At 46.7% G+C, this 19,894-nt stretch overlaps 7 protein-coding genes across 7 annotated transcripts; 5 read left to right on the top strand and 2 right to left on the bottom strand.

Annotated features, from left to right (window-relative positions):
• Window positions 1–1,336: 1,336 nt before the first annotated feature.
• Window positions 1,337–4,300, top strand: GL218_00917 (uncharacterized protein; the record flags this gene model as incomplete). Its single annotated transcript, XM_033577364.1, has 1 exon — window positions 1,337–4,300. The coding sequence occupies one exon, from the start codon at window positions 1,337–1,339 to the stop codon at window positions 4,298–4,300; it is 2,964 nt and encodes a 987-aa protein (XP_033442268.1).
• A 909-nt stretch (window positions 4,301–5,209) lies between these two features.
• On the top strand, window positions 5,210–6,475 carry GL218_00918 (uncharacterized protein; the record flags this gene model as incomplete). Its single annotated transcript, XM_033577365.1, has 1 exon — window positions 5,210–6,475. The coding sequence occupies one exon, from the start codon at window positions 5,210–5,212 to the stop codon at window positions 6,473–6,475; it is 1,266 nt and encodes a 421-aa protein (XP_033442275.1).
• A 2,952-nt stretch (window positions 6,476–9,427) lies between these two features.
• GL218_00919 (putative transcriptional regulatory protein C3C7.04) lies at window positions 9,428–11,068 on the top strand (the record flags this gene model as incomplete). Its single annotated transcript, XM_033577366.1, has 1 exon — window positions 9,428–11,068. The coding sequence occupies one exon, from the start codon at window positions 9,428–9,430 to the stop codon at window positions 11,066–11,068; it is 1,641 nt and encodes a 546-aa protein (XP_033442276.1).
• Window positions 11,069–11,451: 383 nt separating this feature from the next.
• On the bottom strand, window positions 11,452–12,874 carry GL218_00920 (Protein btn-1; the record flags this gene model as incomplete). The annotated part of the gene is made up of 2 exons (XM_033577367.1): window positions 11,452–12,686; window positions 12,736–12,874. The coding sequence occupies 2 exons, from the start codon at window positions 12,872–12,874 to the stop codon at window positions 11,452–11,454; spliced, it is 1,374 nt and encodes a 457-aa protein (XP_033441798.1).
• A 487-nt stretch (window positions 12,875–13,361) lies between these two features.
• GL218_00921 (Acyl-coenzyme A:6-aminopenicillanic-acid-acyltransferase 40 kDa form) lies at window positions 13,362–14,496 on the bottom strand (the record flags this gene model as incomplete). Its single annotated transcript, XM_033577368.1, has 2 exons — window positions 13,362–14,396; window positions 14,461–14,496. The coding sequence occupies 2 exons, from the start codon at window positions 14,494–14,496 to the stop codon at window positions 13,362–13,364; spliced, it is 1,071 nt and encodes a 356-aa protein (XP_033441797.1).
• A 1,313-nt stretch (window positions 14,497–15,809) lies between these two features.
• GL218_00922 (Phosphatidate phosphatase APP1) lies at window positions 15,810–17,150 on the top strand (the record flags this gene model as incomplete). Its single annotated transcript, XM_033577369.1, has 3 exons — window positions 15,810–16,434; window positions 16,485–16,884; window positions 16,949–17,150. The coding sequence occupies 3 exons, from the start codon at window positions 15,810–15,812 to the stop codon at window positions 17,148–17,150; spliced, it is 1,227 nt and encodes a 408-aa protein (XP_033441796.1).
• Window positions 17,151–17,695: 545 nt separating this feature from the next.
• On the top strand, window positions 17,696–18,608 carry GL218_00923 (Glutathione S-transferase P 1; the record flags this gene model as incomplete). Its single annotated transcript, XM_033577370.1, has 2 exons — window positions 17,696–18,292; window positions 18,399–18,608. 2 exons carry the CDS (start codon window positions 17,696–17,698, stop codon window positions 18,606–18,608), a joined length of 807 nt encoding a protein of 268 aa, XP_033441795.1.
• Window positions 18,609–19,894: the final 1,286 nt, after the last annotated feature.

Genomic DNA, 19,894 nt, shown 5'->3' on the forward strand with positions numbered 1-19,894 from the left:
CCAGCCTAGCATAACCGTCAGCTACTAATATTTAAGCTAGCCCCTTGTTCCTAGCATAACATTTGAACGCGTCTTAGCTACTTATAGTAATGATAACCCTTGATATGCAGGTCCCCCCCTTAGACACATGCATTAGCTTGAAGAGATCCCGACGCGAAGGGACCAAACGGGGGTCTTAGATGCATCATTTAGCATTCTCTAGAGGGGAACTACTCTTAGGTACGGAGATGAAGCAAGAGTCTCCCTAGCAGCCAGGATACCTAGCCTAGCTATCGATAGCTTTTAGGGAAGAAATTAGTGCATGTTCTCTCTGATTTCTCTTCCTAATTCCCATGATTCATCCTATCGTGGTCAACTTCGTCACACCCCTTTTAGAGATGCCCATCCTATAATCGCCTGGATGATAGAAATTGTATGCCTTCTTTAATCTCTATTACCCCGGATACCTTGTGAGCATTTTGACAGGTCTTTTGTTTAATTTAATTCATTATCATTGTTTTCTCCGGCATCAATTCTATTTTTATTGATTCTTCTAACGAGTCAATTATGCGCCTATTTTCCTGAGACACAACAACCTCTTATCTCGGCATATTCTACTGGCATGACAACAAATCCCGAGTTCTCTGCTTCTTTGAAATACCTTTGTAAACGTTGTTTTTTATGGGTAATCGGTCGCATTCATAAGCTGTGGTTCTAGATCGAAGCAGCTTTATTACATATTCCAAGCTTTTAAAGCTGAACAGCTGAAAATCAACTTCTACACTACGCAGTTGTGGAGCAACAGCAATTCAACAGTTATTATTAGCATAACAAAAAAAATATTGGTAGAGATTTAGATCTACTAATTACTCTTACGAATTGCGAACTACGAATAGCCAACTGCTGACCCGCCAACGATATAACGGTCCTAGCAAACCCGGTTATAACTTATAACTTATAAGTCGTCGCGTTAAGACGCTCAAGCCGCTGAGCTGCTCGAACGCTGATGACGCCTCGTATCCTAGGCCCTTGAGCGCCTCGATTCTCCATACATCGTATGAAGTACATCATCTATCATACTGTACATTATTCAAAGTTCTATCTCGATATCGAATCTTTCAATTCCTTAAACAGACAAATACCGTGCTTCAATCCCCACCTTCGACCCCATATCTTACGAATCGAATCGCCTCGTTATTACATGATCGCTACTTCGTACTTCTAATTTTGCTTGCTATTTTCCTACGCGGTCGGACGAAGTTATTCCAAGCGATAGGGTCGCCAATTGTTTTCGTTACCCTTGCTACCACCAGACGTTCTTCAGCAAAAAGTACGTGATAATATAACATTGTTCGTTATGGATGGTAGCGGAAGTCAGAAGGAATCACGCGAGCGTTTGTACTCTCGCGCACCTTCACGAGCTAGTAGTGCCAGCACCGCGAACACCCAGATGACGTCCAAAAGTGCAAACAGCACCTCTTCATATCCACGGGAAACTTCCCATACAGGTTCGCATCCGATACATAAATATCACCATAGCAGAAGCTCAATAGGTACTCGACCTACGTCACGATTATCCAGGGAATCTAGTAATGAGCTACGGGAACCGACAGCGTCTGCGTCTACTTTTCTGCAAGAACGGCTACAGCGGGAGAGGAATGAAAGACATGCAAGCAAACTAAGCACCGACTTGAGCGCTTCTACCGGCGATATCCGGGATAGAGAGGTGCAGAACTCACCTATTAAAAGGAGTGCCACCTCTGTGGGACGACGGCAGTGGTCGGATAATAGCGATGAACTGACCAAAGATGCAGGGATGGGGGCAAGACAAATGGAACAGGTAAGGAAATTTCACAATAACGTGCGCTTTTGTAGCAAGTTAAACTCGGCAGCTGACTCAAACGGGAAGACTCTATCAACACTACATAAACAGAACTTCGATCTCAAGCTGGAGCTATACCATCGACGAGAGAAGCAGACAGCGTTAGAAGAGAGAGTTGAGAAACTTGAGTCTCAGCATAGAGAGATGATAGATCTTCATGAAGACATCATACACGAGCTGGACATGAAGGATGACGCCCTCGCCGAGGCCGTCACACTAATAGTGGAACTAGAAACTCGGATCGACGAGTTGGTTCGAGAAAGGGAAATGGTTAGGCGAGTCGAGGCCGACGGCTCGTACCGCCATTCTTCGCCGGATCAACCTAATATTGAATCTACCACGACCGTTACCGCCCCCGTAGCTACTATCCCCAAGGCAGTAAACCTCAGCGTGCCGCGTTTGACCGCACATGTGAATAGCCTCGGGCGAGTACCTAGTTTCCTCTCCGAGCACAGCCAACAAACTGAGAATCTGCGCAACGCGGTCTTAAGAGGACGAACTAGTGCAATGCATATGCGCAAAATTTCCGAGTCAAGTGCTGATCCTAGCGAGATTAATCGTATCGCTAGTCCTAATCTTAGTGTACTCAGCGAGAGTTCCTTTGTTAGCATATACGGTGCTAAGGATACAGGCGACAGGGTAGGTTTACAGCCACCGGCGGATGTGGTAGGAATGGATGGCAGCTATTGTGACCGTTCCCCGACGCCAACGATGAAGATGAATAATGAGGGTCGAATCAGTCAAAAGAATGCAATTTCAAGTCAGATGCCCACGGGTTCCCCTGGTACACCAGGCGGAGGCGTTAGATTATCAAACCGTACGCGACCTACAAACAATGTTATCAGCCTGACTTCACCCTTACAGGAGATTGAACGACTTGACAAGCAAATGACAGCCGGCAACGATATTTCTAGGCAATCTATGTCCAACCGTAGTCGAGGTACTGCAACTCCGACTCTTGCGAAGCCCTCTATGAATCCACCCCAGCAGAGCAAGACCAAACAAGAGAAGAGAGAGGCTTTAGAAAAGGTCTTAACCAACTATCCCACATATAGGGACTTCTCGAATCCCCAAGCCTTTCCTCCCACCCCAGATACCGTCTCGTCATCAACCCTTCGAAACCAGCAGAATTTTACCGGCTCTCAAGATAGTCTTATAAAGCAAACAAGAGGTGTCCCTGGTAATGGTATCATGTCTGTTTACGATAGAATTGGGGCTTTTGGTAGAGAACTTCCTTACCTGCCGTCTTCGAATCAGCATGGACCGACCACAGTACTAGCCAGTCATAGGCAAATGCCAATGCCGAGTATTAACACTAATACGTTCTCTGACCTTACCCAGCTTGCACGATCCCTTCCACCACGACCCCACTCGTCGGCTGAAACAACGAGTTCTCGTGCCGGGGCTACTAGTTTAGGATCGGATTCAGACTCGGACGGTGGCGCAGATGCCCATTCCGAAACTGATAACTTTGATTACTGGATGAGAGAGAGCATGAAGCCGAACATATATCAAGCAGGTCCATCAGAACAGCGCGGAAGTCGTCGTTCTGCATCTCCTGATCTCTTCTCTTTCCCTGCCGACGCGAGAGGCTGGGAAACGGATGTTATCTTTGGAGCTCTAAAAGGCAATGGCTATCTTGGTTCACCAGTGTCGGCGTTGAAACGTGACCCTATCGATGAAATGGCCAGCTCATTGCAAACATCGCAAACAGAAATATTTGAGCCCTCAATGATGGGATCCGCACCTCCTACTCCTGATCGACGATCGAGTTTGCATGCTCGCACTGGTAGCACTAACGCAATACCTTTATCTGGCGGGACGTTTAAGAAGCATCCTGCTATGGGTCCGACTACGGCGTGGATAGACGGAAGAGGTAGGAGTGGTAGTATAGACTCGGCCGCACCCGCGTTTTCCAACAGAGCACAGCCCCAACAACAAGGAGCAATGACACCGGGAAAGCGAAACCATTACCCTCCAATTTCTGGACAGACGTCTAAGGGGCGGGGATTAGGTCTTAACTCGTTCTTTAGAAAATCCGGCTCTGATAACTTCAGCGCCCCGCCTACCGCAATTGAGGCGACTTTCCCTGTTCCAACTCCGGCTCAGTTGTCGGCAATACCACCATCGATGAGGTCTGTAAAGTCTTCAGGAAGAAACAGCGTCCCGCCGCCACTGACTATGCCCTGGCGCGCTCCGGGCATTGTTGAAGACGATCTTCAAAGTGCGACACCTCCCCCAATCATGCGTAGCCGTGGTATGTCGCTTCTTTCAGGAACTAGCAATACACCGCAACAACAACAAGCCGAGATATCACGTCCAAACACGCCAACGACGGTGGTTCAAGCGAATGTAACTGCTACCGGAGCACAGGGCGGCGGCAAGAGGAAATGGTTGGGTCTTGGGAGAATAGGAAACTCAAAGACGAAGATGGGCTGAGAAGGTCCTTTTATGTGGAAGTTGTGACGCTAACGAGACCTCGGAATAGAAGTCAACACCAATAGGTCAGTGCAAACTGGAGCATTGGGTTGGAACAGAATCGAAGTAATAGATTCTATGTTGATTTACTGAGTCTGCAAGAGCATGGGATTATCGCTTCTCGCATTCTCTGTACTGTAGCATTCATGTAAGAGTATTATGTATGATTCTTGGGTGTAACGAAATTTGTACGGCGTTATGGCATAAATAAAAGAAAAGGAGGAAGGGTATTTGGAATCTTAGGAACTTCGAGGTACCAGTCAGTAGAGAAGACGGGTCAGGCCTGTCTATGAAGATACCCAGGGAACGGTGGACAGGAAACAGGAGATAGTAATGAGAGTACCTCGTATTGTATGAGTATAATTATTATATTATTATTGTGAATTGATGCCCACGAATGCGATTATATACCATTTAGGTACATTTGCTTAGACTTTCAGTAACATAGGAAATGTTTATATAAGTCTTCATGAGAATAAGTGGTAGAGGTACCGTACCGTCACCCGCTGCGGTCTGAGCTCAACTCGTAAGATCAGAGTACGAATTATCGATGTACATACTGTAGTACCTGTAATTATAGGTAATAAAAAAGGGGTCCTTGGGTTACTAGGGTTATCTTTGACATCATATCCGGCAACTAAAGTACCACGTACCTATTCAGCTGTCTCATTTCGTAAAACATTACACGTACAAATTCGTTTTTATTTGTCACTTTGACTTACTTAAACGGATGCTCATATAACATAACAAACGTTAATAACAATAACAAATCTGAGCGGCTAAGGCGGAAAAGAAATAAGAGACTACGGCTTGCATCGGATTACTGTTTAACTGCCCTATCATTGTTACGTTACCCGAAGTTCCGCTATCATGGCCAAGGCCGCCGTCAAATCCGAAGCGGATAGCGTAGTAGAACATCCCACCCTCCGACGCAGCACGAGGAATGCTAGTAAGAAAGGCGGAGATGTACCAATCAAACAAGAAGATCTACCTACGAGTGTAACAACGTCTGTATCGGCCCGGCAAACGAAGAGAGTCAGGCCGAAAGACGAAGATGAGGATGAGGATGAGACAAACGAAGCTAAGCCCTTGACGAAGAAGAGAAAGAAGATCACATCGCCTTTGTCTAACTCCGCTACACGGGTCAAGGCCGAATCGCCTAGCCCGGGGAAAGATGTAACGAGTAGAGGAAAAAAAGGGACAAGTCAAGAAGGTAGAGGGGATAAAGGAGCTGACCTCCGGGCGAAGAAACTAAAATCCTACGCGCAATTCGCCAATAAGTCGCCATATCCGGACTTCCCGCGGCCGACTCCTGAGGAGTGTCAGCGCGCCTATGATGTTCTCGCGAAGGTGCACGGGGAGCGGAAGCGGCCCGAAAAGGTATTAAGCGCGCCAGCCGACAGGGCCGGTTGCGGCGATGCGCCGTCGGTTCTTGATGCGCTGGTACGCACCATCCTATCGCAGAACACGAGCAACAAGAATAGCACGCGCGCCAAGCTAGACATGGACGAGGTATACGGCAGCGGGGATTCCGAGGAGCGCTGGGCTGCGATCGCAGCGGGCGGTCCTGCGAAACTCGAGAAGGCCATTGCTAGAGGTGGTCTGGGAGGCGTCAAGAGTCGCGTCATCGTGGAGATCCTAAACCAGGTTAAACAGCGTTATGATAAGTACTCGCTGGACCATCTGCTCCGGCTCGAGGCTGGAGGAGATGACGAGGAGGCTATGCGCGAGCTCATCTCGTTCCGTGGCGTGGGACCTAAGACTGCGAGCTGCGTGCTGCTGTTCTGCGTGGGGCGCGCCAGCTTCGCTGTCGACACGCATGTTCACCGGCTGACCGGTATGATGGGGTGGCGGCCTGCATCAGCGTCTCGCGACGAGGCGTTTGCGCATCTCGATGCGAGGGTGCCTGATGCGCTCAAGTACGGCTTACACGTTCTGCTTATCGAACACGGGCGCGCGTGTCCCGAGTGCAAGGCTGGTGGGAAGGGGTTGGGTCGGTGTGAGCTCAGAAGGGCGTTTAGGCGTAAAGGTGGCGACGGAGAGGCCGAGGAGGAGAAGGAGGAGGAGGAGGAAATGGTCCGGGTTAAGGACGGTGTTAGCGATGAAGAAGAAAGCGACGTGAAGATGAGTACGTGAGGTAAGGTGGTGGAGCTCGTTATATTGTCGATCAGGTTAGTAGGTCTAGATGAGAGCCATTCAGTAGGTGAGTAGCTTGTTATTAAGTTTATATCTTGATGATTTCTATCGAATGTTTATGAAAGTCTAGGAAGGACATGAAGGACATGGATCCATTCGTCCTTGGCCTCAGTCTCGTATATATATTTCCGGGTAGATTAAACTAGATATTCGTTATAAAACCACCTCTAATTCAAAAATTAATAGTACTGAATAGACTATACATCGTTTGGTGTTTGCAATATATTTCCTGACATGATCGTGTCACTGCCTGAGAGAAGATTCAAGATACTGTGGATAGGTACCTAAGCCTAAGGTACCTAAGGTAGGTAAGTATTATGTTTGGTCTAGTCAGGAAGATAAACCGGCTGGCCCCAGACAAGCATCTATGATGGGACAGCTGCTCAACCAGTTTTGGATGATGCGTTCTCTACTCTACTTTCTTATCTCTTAGGGCGGTATCCTACGGGCTTTTGCGGTACTTGACATCAGCATTGGCATTGGCAATCAATGTATTTAGGTATATAGCATCTCCGTATTGACCTTAACATGTGATGTCTCTGATATCCTACGATCCTGATCTCCGATTCCGTAGCCTTGGTGATCGAAGCTCTACGGTCATCTGCTTATCTGCCTTACGTTAAAGCAGCACCTTATATATATAGAACTATACATCCTGCCTCGCTGATATACTAGTATGTGCGGCCGCTAGGGGGCTACGCAAATGTCATACAAACATCTTGTACTTGCCCGTGACTCTTACGTGCACTCGAGGTGGGAAAGGGTGCGGACTCTGTTGGAGGAAAAGCACCCTCATGCTTTTGGGTATAATAAGTTGCCAATAGTTGGTGGAGTGAGAACATAGCAAGAGATATTAGGTCTCCATTATTCTTTTCTTAGACTCTATTCCGGAATACCGGGATTTATATAGGCTGCTAGGTTAGACTAGAAGAATATACTACCCCATATTTGAGAGTACAGCTCGGAAAGTAATAAGCTGGGGGCTAGGGGGGAGAAGGAAGTACCACAAATCTCCCAAGAAAGATGTGACTCTGTATATTTAGCAAAAGGAGGCGACTGCCGTCCTGAAGAATACCCAAAAGGAAAAGGCTTAGTCCCCATGTGCTTAGGTTAGGTAAGATCTGTAGATCTGATTCTCCACTCGGTGCACAATATTTCTAACGTTACCTTATTATAGTAATGAATAAACTTGTTCAAATCCTCACCATTAGGTTCCAACAATTAACCTGTATCGGATGCACCAATTACATGAAATCAATAGCAGGATAATCCAGGGATTTTGGTCTCATTCGCGGGGTGTGCATTTTACGCGAGCCTGAAGCGGCACGCGTCATGGTGATAGTGTCAACGGCCGGTAGTGATGTAATCATGACTCTCATGGTTTCTACTTGTTTCTGCCGAAGTTCTTCTCCCGAGAAATTACAGTTCAGATGATATTCATTTTCGTTTTTGCCGAATATTGTAGAGACTAGCATATATTCACATTGTTATTCTGATTTGCGAGAATAGTTAGTTCCAAATGCCTTGTCTTTCACTAGCATTCCATTACAACTACATACATATCCTTTCCTCTCAGAATCGTAATGTAGCTATAACACCGGACTATCAAGCCTTATCTTGCATATGGATCTGTCCGGAAATACCCAACAGTCTGACGGCTTGGCACCCTCAGGAAAATCATCATGGACGCCAGAACTTCCCCATCATTTCCTCCAACCCGGCCCCGGGGTTGACCCCACCGTACCGGGATTCAATCCTGGACTGCCGCTACTCGGACAACATGATGGTTTAAGCCATCTTGCTTCCGCGGCAGCTATCTCCGACCCATATAGCATGCTTCCTGGAACATCGCCGCTGGGTCCGTCACCGTCAACTCAAGCTGGGCCGTCCGCATTTATAGCTAATGAAAATACCGCACCCGGAACGTCTACGGAAAGCGCTGAGCGAAGGGAACAGCTGAGAGCTAGGCGTCGCGTTCCAAATTCCCAGCGGAAGAGGACCCAAGTCAGTTGCGATGCCTGTAAAACGCGGAGATGCAAGTGTGTGCGTCTAAAATCAACACCGGGATCCGATAATGATATATCAAACCCCGGTGGCCAGCCTCCATGTAAGCTGTGTGTCGAAACTGGAATTTCGTGCGTGACATCGTTGCCGCGAAAGCAAAGGGTCTATGGCAGCGTCGAGAATCTAGACAAGAGATATCGGGCCCTGGAGGCCTTGGTTTCAGGCGTATTTCCAGAATTAAACCCTAGAGCTTCAGCGGAAGAACTGGTTATCTTTGGGCAGGAGAGGGCGATAGCCATGCCCGATTTCGGTGAATCGCCCGATCAATATCAATCTCAGCGTCGACCTTCGTCGGCAGAGTATTCTATAAAATTGGTCACACCTCAAACTCATAGATACGGCTCAGTCTCAGGGGATGGAGTCGGAAGCTCGAATTTGATCATAGCAGGAACCGACCATGAAAAGACTATATTACCGCCGTCCTATCTCATGAGATTTGCGCCAACGAATACACCACAACTCTCGCCTGACTCTACGGACGGTATTGCAGACCCCACCGCCAAAACTACCGGTTTGATATCGGATGCTACCGGTCGGCCGCATTACATAGGGCCGTGTGGGAGTCTTGCTTTCTTTGGCAAAATGCGCGAGTTATTTGTGCAACGCTTTTCCGAGACGGGGATCGTAGGTGGATCTGATGGAACAACTCGCGGTTCTACGAGTAGTAAAAAACGGCTCTTTCATAACAACCCGTTGGCAGCTTCGCTAGGTGGAACTGGTGATCGTGGGCGAGCGGCTGCGTCTCCCCCACGACGAGATAGATCTAGTTCACCTAGCCAAATCTTAGATCATCTTGATGGCGACTCTCCTCCTCAAATATGCGAAAATATGCTCAGGGAACATCCAAATGATCCTGATTTTTGGAGGTATCGTAAACGAGTATCCGAGATTGAATTGCCCTCTAAAGAGCGAGCAGACCTCTGTGTTAACGCCTTTTTCCAATGCGTCCATCCCAACTTCACCTTGTTCCATCGTCTTACTTACCAAACCGCTTATGAGAAAATGTGGCGTTGCTGGGATGCGCATAGAGGGAAAAAACCCAAGACTTATGTCAAAGAAACTTCTGTATCGGTTGGATGGCTATGTTGTCTATATATGATACTTATCCTAGGATCTCGATCCCTTCCGCAAACTGCCGAGTCACTCGACTTTCAACGGAAATGGTTTTCAAAAGTTGAAGAGCTCCCACCACTACTTAGTACTTCGAGTCTCCCGAATGTACGTGCATATATGCTCCTCTCGCTATACTACCACAATACCAACGACCGAACCGGTGCTTGGACGTTTCATGGTGCAGCCTGTCGACTAGCTATAGCGATTGGAATGCATCGCGAGAGTTCTTCGGGATTGTTCGATCCGGTAGAGAGGCAACTTCGAAAGCTAGCTTGGTGGACGCTGTACGGCTACGAACAGTTTCTATGCTGTTCATTAGGCCGTCCTAGTGCGATCGACGATAGAGAAATGGATGTCGGAATTCCAAATGATGACTATCTAGACGCAAACCTCCTCCCTCCTCGGTATATCGAGCATTCGGCTCGGTTGGATATGCTACTAGCTGCCGTCCGGCGCGGGATATTCGATCCGGGATTTGTCCCGGGGAAGATGTATACCCGAGCCCTGGAGTTCCTAGAGACTGTCTCAGGTTGGGAAGATACACTGCCGAGAGGACTCAAACCCTCGGCGTACGAGGGCGGCTCCGACGGGAACGATAACCAGTGGCGGAGTTCTATATTACTTAGCATTCGGTATCATCACACTCTCTGCTTCTTAACGCGTCCGTTTCTTTTTGAGACGATTGGATCTGTGAACGGTGGACCCCCCCTCGGACCCGACGCTTGCAAGATAAGAGCATTATGCAAAGTCTGCCTGACTGGTGCGATGCGCTGTGGGAACTTGGTCATCGATTTATGGCGCGCAGGTCACATAAACGGGGCTACATGGATAGATATATACTATGCATATATGTCTAGTCTAGATATCTCGTTAGCATTGCTTTCCCCAGGTTCGTTATGTCAAGATGAGGGCCAACCAGAAATCGCCAAGCCAGAGCTCATAGAAAAATATACGATAGAAGAAATGAAGGACGTTGTAAGACAGCTATGCGAGGTCATGTCGACGATCGAGGTATGTGGAACAAACGCTCGGTTTGCAAAGGCAGCATTCGAATTTGCCATTGCTCTCGGAATTATTCCCGAGGAGAGCATTCTTTCCTTAGGCCTGTCACTCTTAGAGCTAAGGGCGAGGGAACGAGATCAGGGACCTAATGAGGAGAGTTTAATTCCCAAAACGACAGAAAGGGATCAAGAATTTACCCACGATAAAAAGCAAAGAGTTGATGGTAACAGAGTCGACCAAGGCATGACTGGAATATCTAACTATTATCCCGCAAGTGCTATGAACTTAGACTTCCAAGGCAACATGAGCTACCCCTTAGATGACGCGATGGGCGATGTGCAATGGGACATGTGAGTCGATACCGAAAAACGCAATACTGCTTTACTTTACTTTCGGAGTTTTCTAATGCGCTGATTTTGAACTTATCAGGATTTTGCAGCCTTCACAATGGAACGGAGCCTCTTTGAATATGGATATGGACTGGGTCTGGCAGTGTCCAAATCAAAGCTGGCATGGCAATATTTACGGAAACTAGTGAACCGCCAGTGAAAACCTTCGTTGCCCCCTTATGGGTTATGTCGAATACGCTGGCGCTTCCTAGAATAAAAAAAACCCTTTCGACAAAACATTCTTGCAATTACGGTGGCAAGAGACATATAGCACAATCAGCTTCATAGCCAACAAAAAGTATGTGGAATTGTCGAATTAATATCTCGCGTCTTATTTTCCTTGAGCTTCTAGCCGACATGAATCTTCTTACACCAGTCTCTCCCATGCTGAACTTGCCAGCTGCAAAGCCACCCTTCCATAGCCATGCTGATAAAACTAGCAATGCAGATACCAGCGCTATCGCTAACACTAGTTGCTCCGAGACTAAACTCTCGCTCAGAAGTTGGCACATTTTGCATGATTTCAGCAAATGTGTTCACATATACCGCTCCGCCCAGTAGACCTTCCCAGAATATAACGATGAAAATCACGTAGACGCTAGGGATAAAAGGCAGCAACGCGTGTAGCGTTAACAGCACCAAGTTACCGATCTGGAGGAAAGAAGGGAGATATAGGTGTTGGATACGAATGAACGCGATCGATGAGCGCGAGATGAATACGCCTAGCTGGTACAAGAATCCGTACATGGGATAGAAATCTCGGTACTCCTTAAAGGGCGTTGATTTTAAAGGGAATAGTAAGGTCGGAGAGACGCCTTGATTTATGGTGTATTCTGCAACATAGACCAATAACAGCGGCAGCATGTAGGGATAGAATAAAGATCTAGCGCGTCGAACATTAGACTTTAGCTTAGATAGAGCATCTATGCCATCCGTGGAAATATCAGCAGATACAATGGCCGACTCAGGGGCGAGGAGGCTAGAAGTGGCATTGGTAGTTAACCGGTCATCCTCGATATCATCTTGCCTTACGTCTCGATGCGGTACTGCCTGGTAGCCCCTCGCTCCCTTGCCTTGACGGAGGGGTTCCTTTGGTAATATTAGGAAGAAGCTGATAAACATAATTACGGGCAAGAATGCCGAAGCCAATAGACTGTCCTTAACAGAGAACCCAATCCAATCAGTGAACATGACGTATAATCCAGCACCAATAAGACCAGCTGCACCTGTACCACTCCCCCAAGCAGCCAGACTCATGTGTCCGTAAAAATGAGTTAGTCCAAGGAAGCTCAGCTCTCCTGCGCCGCTCGACAAGCTTGCAAGTATTACTCCAGCCATCTTGACCCCGACAGATCTATCTGGTGGTGTAAGGGCGATCATGAACATGCCGAGGGACGAGGTGATGACGAAGGCAATTATACGTAGCCAATATGGGACCTTGTGAATGAAGTACGGCGCGATCAACTTAGTGAGGAACGAAGGGAGAACATCGGCGAGCAGGACAAGTCCTTTGGGCACGTCGGATCCGACAAGGTCTTGGGCGGCAGAGAGGATAATTACGTATAAGACATTATTGATTAAACCTTGCATACGTTAATACGATACGGATACGATTAGGGAGAGGATATATACCAAAAAGCCAGAACGCAGCCAATACCGACGTGTCGGCGTTCTGAAAGATGGAGGCAAGTCGAGCCCGGTAAAGGGCCCAAGAGGACGACGGCGAGCCAGGCATAGGTAAGAGACCTGAAGACGCGGGTGAGCGACTCATCGTGGAAGGGATATCGTAGATATTCAAGGTACGCTATAGCGCGCAACTGCTTGCCTGATGTAATCGCGTAGGAAATGGCTACATGCTGGGTAAGACTGAGCTTGTTGATGAGAGTTGATCGTCAAGATCGTCGTCTGTTACATGTGGTAAGATAAGAATGAAATAACGAGGACTCAGGTATGACGAGAATACGAGGACTAGATCCCTGCTATCGATAGCACGGCTCATCCAATATGTGCATACGTACATCTTACGTCCCCGGAAGGGGGGAGACGACGCTAAAAATACGTAGGTATATTTCTTAAAAGAACATGCACGGCTTACCTCCTGAGCGTACATATAGTGTATTAGATACTTCACTGTTTCATTGAAAAAGGCACGAAGGGCTGCTGAGAGTTATAAGACAAACTTTTGAAATATTATAGTTAAATATTATAAATCTATTAAAATGCCTACGTACCTAACCTAAGGTATACAGCAAAGGGGTTTAGCCATCTACAAATCTCAGAAATCGTCGTTCGCTGTACTCGGTAGGTCTCCCAACCGTGACCTGGGCGTACTTGCTTGTTAAATCCATGACAATCGTGAACAGAGTCTGGGCCTTGGAATCCACCTCCTGTTTCCTATTGATAGAAGCTGGATAATCCTTAGTATCCTTGAAAATTTCAAAGATTGTATCAAGAGTCGGCTCGGATATTTTAGTAGCGAGCTCTCGGATTCGGGATAGACGCCAAGGGGAGTCTTCTAGCCACAACGGTTCGTCGATACCTGACTTATCAAGAAGAAGATGATTCGTATGGCATACCCGCCCGTTGTCATCCATCGATAACTCCTTCACCCAGCGGCTTGTACACTCAAGGCCCACCGAGCCTGTCGCATCTCCTACCAAGATGTGCCCACCTCCAGCGACGCCAGAAGACTTGATTAATATCACTGCTTCCTCTCGAGATCCTGATTCTAGTACGGCGCGAAGGGCGAAATGTATAGGTAACTTAGATCGATCAAGACCGTGGCAGCGAATCGCATTCAAGCAGCAACCAACACCTTTTGAATTAAGTCCTATTTTCCCTATAATACCAGCTTCGGTCACCATGGCGATATCCGGGATTTCTGTATCTGGATGTGATATGTGGCATATTATGAGATTTGGACCTTGTTCTATCCGCCAGTCCCAGTTCTGACCAATGAAGGACTTTGACCTGGCTGACCAACCTAAGCTCGTACAGCCGTCGCTTGGGATATCCGTGATCCCGTTGGATGTGTCAGAGAAGAGACCGAACGTTATCTCGGATCGTATATTCAACGCTAAGATATCTAGAAACGGTATGTGCGCCCCGTCGGCAATGCCGCCAATTTCCACAAGGTACCGCGCTGCGATCTTCTTTAGGATATCATGATATTTTGACGCTTCTTGTAGGACTTCTTCCCAGGTCATCGAACAAGACTCCCAAAACAGCTGTTTATAGAAATCGATAGACCCTAATATCTTCTCCTTGGCTAACTGACCATGGGTGAACCCAATCTAGTAAGATTTTAGCGTAGTCTATCGGGGAGGATGGGTTACTGGTTGCTTTCAGAGATATTACCTCGTAAGGGGTTCCGCTGCACCGGATTTCGAGCATATTGATATTTAATATTAATGAAAACCCGGCGAGTTTACACGCTTGGGGCTTAGGTGGCGTAGAGGGAAAGGTTGTTAAATAGAAGGGGATGTTCAATGCTTCTCCGCACGAAAGACATCAAAACTACCTAACGAATCTGGATTTGGATATGTTGCAATGCTCCCTTTGCATGATGACAAAACCCCTCCATCGAGTACTATACCCTTCTAGAGTTCTATTCGAGCATGTAACATGATATATACTCCTAGCGAGTAGCAAGAATGTACCTGCATATTGGTGTATACTATGTATTACTTGATGGTGGCTTGAAGGCCTAGGGATATAACTATTTGTAACTAGGTAGTTTATAGAACTTGACCTTAAGCCCTTAGTGCAATTCTAATATTAGCAACGGCATCTACAAAGAGTATAGAGAACCTAGGAAGTAGATATATACTCGTACTTTAGGCAAGCAGGTACATACCTATGTGTAAGTGTAAAGTGATGTGTTGGACGGGTATAAACACAATATCGTAGGTACTTTAGGTTAGGTAGGTTAGGTGCCCTGAACAGTGCCCGCATCAATGTAATATTACGTAGGTGGCGCATAGACCCCCCGCCAAGGTTTATACATAGTATGCGCCTTGACGATAGCCAAGTTGAATTGGGGCGTTTTCTTCATCTTTCTCGCTCGATACCACGTACACTATTCATATATTACACTAGAGTTGCGGCATACCTTGATCACGCTGACCATGATCTCTGGTGCCAAGTTGTTAGATAGAGAAACTTCAAACTCGGAACGCATCATACCAAGCTCTTCACGGTACATTATCCAGCATATTTACCATGCTGCCATGCAAAAATGGTGTCAGGGTTGTCCATACCCATGCACGCACCTCCATTCCCTGCCTACGACCTAGGCTGAGGCGGCCCTGGCAGCGTTGTATGCGAAGCCCTAACATGACGCTACCAAGCAGCTAGGCCAGACGAAATGGGTAGACCGCCATCCTGCATCTGACGGTTGACCTCAGCAAGTCTTGCTATTGATCGTCGTCTAGCTACTTAACCAGTTTATATATAGGTACTTAGGTAGGTATATATATGTTTAGGAATCGAAATAATATATTCTCGACTCTATGAGCTCTCTTCATCTTTGAGTCGGTTATACATTCACGAACACAACACAACAACACAACGAGATCGTGCGGTAGTATAACTAATAAATATCCCTAATATATAAATCAGCTATAGCGGTCACAGCGACTACAACCGGCGCTATCTAGAAGCCAATCTCCTAATAACCCCCTAAGAATAAACGTCGCATTGTAAAAATGGCTACACGCTACCGACATACCGGCGCGGTCGACATGCAAAATCGCACGCGACAAGAGCGTCGGTTTGACGAGACAGAACACGACTTGTCCAACTTCTCGCCCTTCACATCTGCTCTAAGCCCGACCGATCGAGTCCTTCAGCTGTTTTCGTACTTGGGCAAGAAGAACCCTTTCCCTCGCTCTATTACGAATGAAGACACCCTTTGGTTGCTCGATAATACTGCCTACCGCAATGAGAGTACGGGAAAATGGGAAGCGGAATTTGTTTCAGCTGCCTTCTCTCAACATTCATCTTGCGCCGTTATCGACGCCGTAAGTGCCATCGCCGGTAAGATCGATTTAGACAGTAAAGACCCGAATTATCCTACCATCGAGGAGCGCATTCGACCTTTCGTACAGGATATCAAGCCCGGTGCTCAGGCGAAGGCACTACAGGGAGGGAAGACACCGCTCAAGCTTGGTCCCGGTGGTAGAAATGGTATTAGTAGCGACATTAAGAGGCTTCCTGACAATAAGGGTGGTAGCCTTATTCCCACAGTTGCCGAGGTTCCCAAAGGCGCCAATGGCATACTAGAAATGAAGACGTTCTACGCTGATCCCGAGGGTTGGGGTATAATATCTGGTAGGCATCTATTTAGTCGTAAGCGTGTAAGAGTCGCTAACAAAGAACAGATATAGATGATACGATTAAGATCACTCAGACAAGTGATCCTATTGGCATCCTGCGGACGACTTTCCTCGATACGCCTGAAGTCTGTCCCGGGATGCCGGAGCTATATCAGTTTATACAATCCCTCGTCCAAAAGTCCTCGCCGTGGTTTTATCTTTCCGCGTCGCCGTATAACCTATATGGTTTCCTTCGCGACTTCTGCAGAAAGAATTATCCGCATGGCACTATCATTCTTCGTGATGCGAGCTGGATGAGTTTACCGGGGTTATTAACGACTCTTACTCTTGGTACAGAAGATTATAAGGTTGATCGAATGGAAAAGATACACTCGTGGCTTCCGAAGAGGAAGATGATTTGCATCGGTGATTCGACCCAGTCTGATCCTGAGGCTTATGGTGAAATGTAAGTTGTTTCTCCGTCACGTATGCTTCTTTTTATCTTACCGCTGACCTTGGGTAAATTATAGCTATCGGTCATATCCTGGTTGGGTCAAGGTGATACTCATTCGCAAAGTTGAAGATATTGCGGCCATTGGCATAGAGGCCAAAAATGAACCAGAAAGATTCGAGAAGGCCTTCAAGGATGTGCCTCGTGACGTTTGGCATGTGTTCTCAGACCCAGTCGAGTGCCGCAAAATCATTCAGGATACAGTATCGAAGTCATCTTGAACTACTTAAATAAACAATAACGCTTCTCTCTGCGGGTTGGTACGATATTTCGTTGGAAATTGCTCGAGACGTTGGTTTCACCCGATAACCCTTTTAATAATGTGTCCTTACTTTTTAAATACCCCTTTACTTTAAGTACAGACCTGTATGATGTAAAAAAATGCCTTCGACGTCATACGATCGATATAATTCCCCCGCACAACACCACATGCAAGATGCAAGGGGGTATCCACTCAAGCAAGACTCTGTCCAATCTTCTATCTCACGGCTATGCCGGAATTCATGACGCCGCAATATCTCCAGGTACTGGATGCTTATTTGCACTAAATACCTACTTAAGTTTCTTTAGCCCCGTTGGAGCTCTTCAGGTATAGCTTCCATATGTTTCCCATATTTCCGCCTTCATTAATCTTGGTCGGCCTCCTCTTTTTATGTTCAAAAGTCGACTATTTTCTGGAGTAGTCTATCAGAGAGCATCTTCGTGGACTAGACCTTCTACACAGCAATTCCGCACTAGCTACTCTACTTACCCCTATCGTCCCAATATGTCTGCCCCTAAGCGACAAAAGTCATCAAAAGATGTGCCATACGAGCTTATATATTGGCCCGGCATACCCGGTCGTGGAGAGCATGTACGCTTGGCGCTTGAGGAGGGCGGGGCTACGTACACGGATACAGCGCAGATTGAGAAGGGCATGGACCAAGTAACGGCGCAGATCGATGAGGGTAATGTAGGCGATGACCTCAACCCGCCGCCTTTCGCGCCTCCCATCCTTCGTCATGGTGATCTTCTCATCTCCCAGACTTCCAACATCTTGTTGTATCTTGGGCCGCGCCTCGGACTGGTGCCAAGCGAAGACGATGAGGAGCACCCAGACGCATTGTACAAGGTCAACGCGCTTGCTCTAACGGCGCTTGATGGTCTGAGTAACGAGGTTCACGATTGTCACCATCCTATCGCTTCTGGGTTGTACTATGAGGACCAGAAAGAGGAAGCGAAGCGGAAAAGCAAGGATTTTGTGAAGACCCGTCTCCCCAAGTTTCTAAGCTATTTTGAACGTGTGCTGCAGGGTAAGGCCAGCGGAGAAGGCCCGTGGTTGTACGGCGGTCAGTTGACCTATGCAGACTTGGTGCTATTCCAGGTGAGCCCTCTTATCTTTTCTCTCGTTCTATTTATATGAATTTTCCCGGCTGTACATCGCCTAAATGCGAGGGTCGAGTAAACGAACAGCTGCTAACATACCCTAGTGTATTGACGGCACCAAATTTGCTTTCAGGAAGGCTATGAGCGCAGCCGAGAAGTCGGGCAAGTATGCGCACGTATTCAAGCTGTATGACGCTGTGAAGGAACGGCCTAGGATTAGCGAGTATTTGGCTAGTAAAAGAAGACAAGAATATTCGATGGGTATTTATCGATACTATGACGAGTTGGATTTTGGCCCTGAAGGTAGAGATTAAGCTATCAGGGAATATGATAGGATATACTAGAAACTAAATAAAAGACTTCACTTCTCCAAGATAGTGTTTTTATCATTAGATCCGAAGAGTCCGAAGTTTTAAGGTGTCTAACATAGGAAAATGTGTAGGCAAGTTACATTATTATAACCCACCCATTTGAATACGCTTGCCCCTCTCTTCTAAACAAAACCTAGCCGTTTAAAAAATGTTTTTACATTTTATCTATACAGTACACCACTTGTAATAATGTTATTCAGCGGACCTGTATAGCTACCTCGCTGAGATCCTAAAGCATATATTTACTGCTGCCTTATAAAGTTGTTAAAATACTTTAAAACAACGTTTTCGAAAAACTATAACAGGTGTTATAAAATCTGGGTATAACAGGTAAGATGCTTTAAAAGGCGTACTGTACATTGCGTGCCAACAATTATTAGCGATGAATTGTTTGATTATATCGATCTTATGAGGCACGTCGTCCAATGTCAATATCTCGTCGACAGGGGGCTCTTTAGCCTGTAGTTTTACAACATCGGTTTGATCGTAGTATTTGATTCAAGAGTCTAGTTCTCTCCAACGGATCAAGTTTATTAATTATTTTGCTTCTTGTAACCTTTATTGTTTGCTTGGCCTAACTCAAAAGGCAAGCGTAAAAACAGGCTTCAACATATCATAACAAATTACATATTAATGGTCCATTTGGCAGACTACTAAACGTAGAGTAGATAGCCCAGACAGGTAGCTTGCGCCACCGTCCTAGTGGCTGGCTGAATGTCTATTTCAAACCTCTGGGCTTCAAACTTCTAACCAGCATTGCCGACACTGAAACCATGGACCTGGTAATGGCATGATTAGAATTGGCCAGGCTCTGAAGAGGATCGTCTCAGCTCAACCCTACTAAAATAAGGCTTCACTAAACGGCTGTTTGGGCTGTGATTTGTACCTCCTAATTGCGCCCTATTACTCCAAGCAATCCTACAAGTCATTATATAAGTGTGTCGGTTACTCTTTCGTCACGTACAAGGGTTGTGCCGTGGTGGGCTCAAGCGCTTTGTTCGGGAGACGTAGATTCCGGTCGATAGGTGGCAATCATTGGCTATAATTCCCGAATGAAACTGTGGGTTGTGATTGAACCGCATAGTGTATTGAAGGGAACGGTCTGGTTATGTAGTATATTACCTATGGTGGCACTTCGCACGATCCGCATGTAGAAACAAACAACATGCTTTTAATCAAGTCAAGCTGTAGATTACGAATAAGTTAAGTGCCTCTTAAGTCTTACCATC

The sequence above is a fragment of the Daldinia childiae genome (assembly GCF_008694065.1).
Source record: "Daldinia childiae strain JS-1345 chromosome Unknown Scaffold1, whole genome shotgun sequence".
Classification (NCBI taxonomy): domain Eukaryota; kingdom Fungi; phylum Ascomycota; class Sordariomycetes; order Xylariales; family Hypoxylaceae; genus Daldinia; species Daldinia childiae.